Source organism: Calidris pugnax, unplaced genomic scaffold (assembly GCF_001431845.1).
Source record: "Calidris pugnax isolate Ruff unplaced genomic scaffold, ASM143184v1 scaffold1650, whole genome shotgun sequence".
Taxonomy (NCBI): domain Eukaryota; kingdom Metazoa; phylum Chordata; class Aves; order Charadriiformes; family Scolopacidae; genus Calidris; species Calidris pugnax.
In genome coordinates, this window is record NW_015092107.1 from 2,475 (window position 1) to 7,016 (window position 4,542).

A 4,542-nucleotide genomic window follows, 5' to 3' on the forward strand; every position below is an offset into this window, starting at 1 on the left:
CCGATGGGCAACGGTGGGCAACGGTCAACGATGGTCAATGGTCAATGATGGTCAACGGTCAACGATGGTCAATGGTCAATGATGGTCAATGATGGTCAATGATAGTCAATGGTCAACGATGACCAATGGTCAACGATGACCAACGGTCAACGATGGTCAATGGTCAACGATGGCCAATGGTCAATGATGGTCAACGGTCAACGATGGCCAATGGTCAATGATGGTCAATGATGGCCAATGGTCAACGATGGTCAACGATGGTCAATGGTCAACGATGGTCAACGATGGTCAACGATGGTCAACGGTCAATGATGGCCAATGGTCAACGATGGTCAACGATGGCCAATGGTCAATGATGGTCAATGATGGTCAATGGTTAACGATGGCCAATGGTCAATGGTGGTCAATGGTCAATGATGACCAATGGTCAACAATGGTCAATGATGACCAATGGTCAACGATGGCCAATGGTCAACGATGGTCAACAATGGCCAATGGTCAACGATGGTCAACGATGGTCAATGGTCAACGATGGCCAACGGTCAAGAACGATGGCCAACGAAGCTCCACCTTCCACTGGAGCTTCCAGGAGCTCCTTGGGGTGGAGGAAGAGGAGGAGGAGGAGGTGGGGGGTGGTGGATCCCGACGGGCCGGCGGCGGAGGGAAGGAATAGGACAGGAAACTCTTTAATGCCGTGGGATGTTGTCGATTTCTATGCCTATTTTCCCACTCTTGTAGCCTTGTAAAACCCAAGCGAGTCAGATGTTGGGGCTTTTACGGCGTGCAGAGGGGCCTTTGCAGAAAGCCCTAGGCTTTGTTGTCCAGCTGCGACTCCTTTCATCTGGTTTTTCGCAGGGTTGTGCTGCACGGAGCAAGGGAATTCTTTCACGCTCCGACCCCCTGGGGACTGATGGGACCTTCTCCTGGTGGGGCCAGAGGAGATCTCGGACCTGACGGAGCAGCTGGGGGCCGGTCACAAGACCATCCACGAGCTGGAGAAGGTGCGGAAGCAGCTGGACGCTGAGAAGCTGGAGCTTCAGGCTGCTCTGGAGGAGGCTGAGGTGGGTCCAACCAACCCCTGGAGGTGGCCCCAGGTTCTCCTGGTGGCCCCAAGTTCTCTTGGAAGCCCCAAGTTCTCCTGGTGGCTCCAGGTTCTCCAGGTGGCTCCAAGGTCTTGTGGTGGCCCCAAGGTCTTGTGGTGGCTTCAGGTTCTCCTGGTGGCCCCAAGGTCTTGTGGTGGCCCCAAGTTCTCCTGGTGGCCCCAAGTTCTCCTGGTGGCCCCAAGTTCTTCTGGTGGCCCCAAGGTCTTGTGGTGGCTCCAGGTTCTCCTGGTGGCCCCAAGTTCTCCTGGTGGCTCCAAGTTCTGGTGGCTTCAAGTTCTCCTGGTGGCCCCAGGTTGTCTTGGTAGCCCCAGGTTCTCTTGGTGGCCCCAAGCTCTCTTGGTGGCTCCAAGGTCTTGTGGTGGCCCCAAGTTCTCCTGGTGGCTCCAAGTTCTCCTGGTGGCTCCAAGTTCTCCTGGTGGCCCCAAGTTCTCTTGGAAGCCCCAAGTTCTCCCGGTGGCCCCAAGTTCTCCCGGTGGCTCCAGGTTCTCCTGGTGGCCCCAAGGTCTTGTGGTGGCCCCAAGTTCTCCTGGTGGCTCCAGGTTCTCTTGGTGGCTCCAGGTTCTCCTGGTAGCTCCAGGTTCTCCTCGAAGCTCCAAGTTCTCTTGGTGGCCCCAAGCTCTCTTGGTGGCTCCAAGGTCTTGTGGTGGCCCCAAGGTCTTGTGGTGCCTTCAAGTTCTCCTGGTGGCCCCAAGGTCTTGTGGTGGCTCCAAGGTCTTGTGGTGGCCCCAAGGTCTTGTGGTGCCTTCAAGTTCTCCTGGTGGCCCCAAGGTCTTGTGGTGGCTCCAAGGTCTTGTGGTGGCCCCAAGGTCTTGTGGTGCCTTCAAGTTCTCCTGGTGGCCCCAAGGTCTTGTGGTGGCTCCAAGGTCTTGTGGTGGCCCCAAGGTCTTGTGGTGCCTTCAAGTTCTCCTGGTGGCCCCAAGGTCTTGTGGTGGCCCCAAGTTCTCCTGGTGGCCCCAAGTTCTCCTGGTGGCCCCAAGTTCTTCTGGTGGCCCCAAGGTCTTGTGGTGGCTCCAGGTTCTCCTGGTGGCCCCAAGTTCTCCTGGTGGCTCCAAGTTCTCCTGGTGGCCCCAAGTTCTCCTGGTGGCCCCAAGTTCTCCTGGTGGCCCCAAGTTCTCGTGGCTTCAAGTTCTCCTGGTGGCCCCAGGTTGTCTTGGTAGCCCCAGGTTCTCTTGGTGGCCCCAAGCTCTCTTGGTGGCTCCAAGGTCTTGTGGTGGCCCCAAGTTCTCCTGGTGGCTCCAAGTTCTCCTGGTGGCTCCAAGTTCTCCTGGTGGCCCCAAGTTCTCTTGGAAGCCCCAAGTTCTCCCGGTGGCCCCAAGTTCTCCCGGTGGCTCCAGGTTCTCCTGGTGGCCCCAAGGTCTTGTGGTGGCCCCAAGTTCTCCTGGTGGCTCCAGGTTCTCTTGGTGGCTCCAGGTTCTCCTGGTAGCTCCAGGTTCTCCTCGAAGCTCCAAGTTCTCTTGGTGGCCCCAAGCTCTCTTGGTGGCTCCAAGGTCTTGTGGTGGCCCCAAGGTCTTGTGGTGCCTTCAAGTTCTCCTGGTGGCCCCAAGGTCTTGTGGTGGCCCCAAGTTCTCTTGGTGGCCCCAAGTTCTGGTAGCTCCAAGTTCTGGTGGCTTCAAGTTCTCCTGGTGGCCCCAAGTTCTCCCGGTGGCCCCAAGTTCTCCCGGTGGCCCCAAGTTCTCCTGGTGGCTCCAGGTTCTCCTGGTGGCCCCAAGCTCTCTTGGTGGCCCCAAGCTCTCTTGGTGGCTCCAAGGTCTTGTGGTGGCCCCAAGGTCTTGTGGTGCCTTCAAGTTCTCCTGGTGGCCCCAAGGTCTTGTGGTGGCTCCAAGGTCTTGTGGTGGCCCCAAGTTCTCCTGGTGGCTCCAAGGTCTTGTGGAGGCTCCAAGGTCTTGTGGTGGCTCCAGGTTCTCCTGGTGGCCCCAAGGTCTTGTGGTGGCCCCAAGGTCTTGTGGTGGCTCCAGGTTCTCCTGGTGGCCCCAAGTTCTGGTAGCCCCAAGTTCTGGTGGCTTCAAGTTCTCCTGGTGGCCCCAAGTTCTCCCGGTCTCCTCCGAGGTCCTCAAGGTCCCCCCCCCCTTTTTTTGTCCCCTCCAAGGCCTCCCTGGAGCACGAGGAGGGGAAGATCTTGAGGGCCCAGTTGGAGTTCAACCAGGTGAAGGCCGACTACGAGCGCAAACTGGCCGAGAAGGACGAGGAGATGGAACAGGCCAAGCGCAACCACCTCCGGGTGGTGGACTCTCTCCAGACCTCGTTGGACGCCGAGACCCGCAGCCGCAACGAGGCCCTCAGGCTGAAGAAGAAGATGGAGGGCGACCTCAACGAGATGGAGCTCCAGTTGGGTCACGCCAACCGGGTGGCCGCCGAGGCCCAGAAGCAAGTCAAGACCTTGCAGGGCTACCTCAAGGTGGGTTTTTTGGGGGGTGGCCACCAGGGCTTGAGGGGTGGTCTCTCCCCACCGGGGTGGGGTTCCTCAAGGTTCTCCTCCACCTGGAGGACCTTGGAAGGTTCTTCTGGGATGGGTTCTCCAGGATCTCCTTCATCTGGAGAACGTTGGAGGGTTCTGGAGTGGGTTCCTCAAGGTTCTCCTCCATCTGGAGAACCTGGAGGTGGGAGGGAGGGTCTGGGGCTTCTCCTGGGGTGGGTTCCTCAAAGATCTCCTCCACCTGGAGGACCTTGGAGGGTTCTGGGGTGGGTTCCTCAAGGGTCTCCTCCACCTGGAGGACCTTGGAGGGTCCTGGGTTGGGTTCCTCAAGGTTCTCTTCCATCTGGAGAACCTTGGAGGGTCCTGGGTTGGTTCCTCAAGGTTCTTCTCCACCTGGAGGACCTTGGAAGGTTCTTCTGGGGTGGGTTCTCCAGGTTTTCCTCCATCTGGAGGACCTTGGAGGGTCCTGGGTTGGTTCCTCAAGGTTCTTCTCCATCTGGAGGACCTTGGAGGGTCCTGGAGTGGGTTCCTCAAGGGTCTCCTCCACCTGGAGGACCTTGGAGGGTCCTGGAGTGGGTTCCTCAAGGGTCTCCTCCACCTGGAGGACCTTGGAGGGTCCTGGGGTGGGTTCCTCAAGGTTCTCCTCCACCTGGAGGACCTTGGAGGGTCCTGGGGTGGGTTCCTCAAGGTTCTCCTTCACCTGGAGGACCTTGAAGGATCCTGGGGTGGGTTCCTCAAGGGGTTCCTCCATCTGGAGGACCTTGGAGGGTCCTGGGTTGGTTCCTCAAGGTTCTCTTCCATCTGGAGGACCTTGGAAGGTTCTTCTGCGATGGGTTCTCCAGGATCTCCTCCATCTGGAGGACCTTGGAGGGTTCTGGAGTGGGTTCCTCAAGGTTCTCCTCCTCCTGGAGGACCTCGGATGGCTTCCTCTGGCTTGGGTTCCTTCAGGGTGGTGGGTGGCTCCATCATCTTCCTCCCCGTCACCGTTGGGTGGGTGCGTGTGTGTCCCCCCCCCCCCCCCCCCCC

The 4,542-nt window shown here is 58.9% G+C and overlaps 1 protein-coding gene across 1 annotated transcript; it reads left to right on the plus strand.

Moving 5' to 3' along the window:
- Nucleotides 1-247: 247 nt before the first annotated feature.
- LOC106900229 (myosin-7-like) lies at nt 248-3,498 on the plus strand (the record flags this gene model as incomplete). The annotated part of the gene is made up of 3 exons (XM_014962222.1): nt 248-632; nt 937-1,061; nt 3,190-3,498. Coding segments are annotated over exons 1-3 (819 nt in total), but the record flags the coding sequence as incomplete, so codon positions are not given.
- Nucleotides 3,499-4,542: the final 1,044 nt, after the last annotated feature.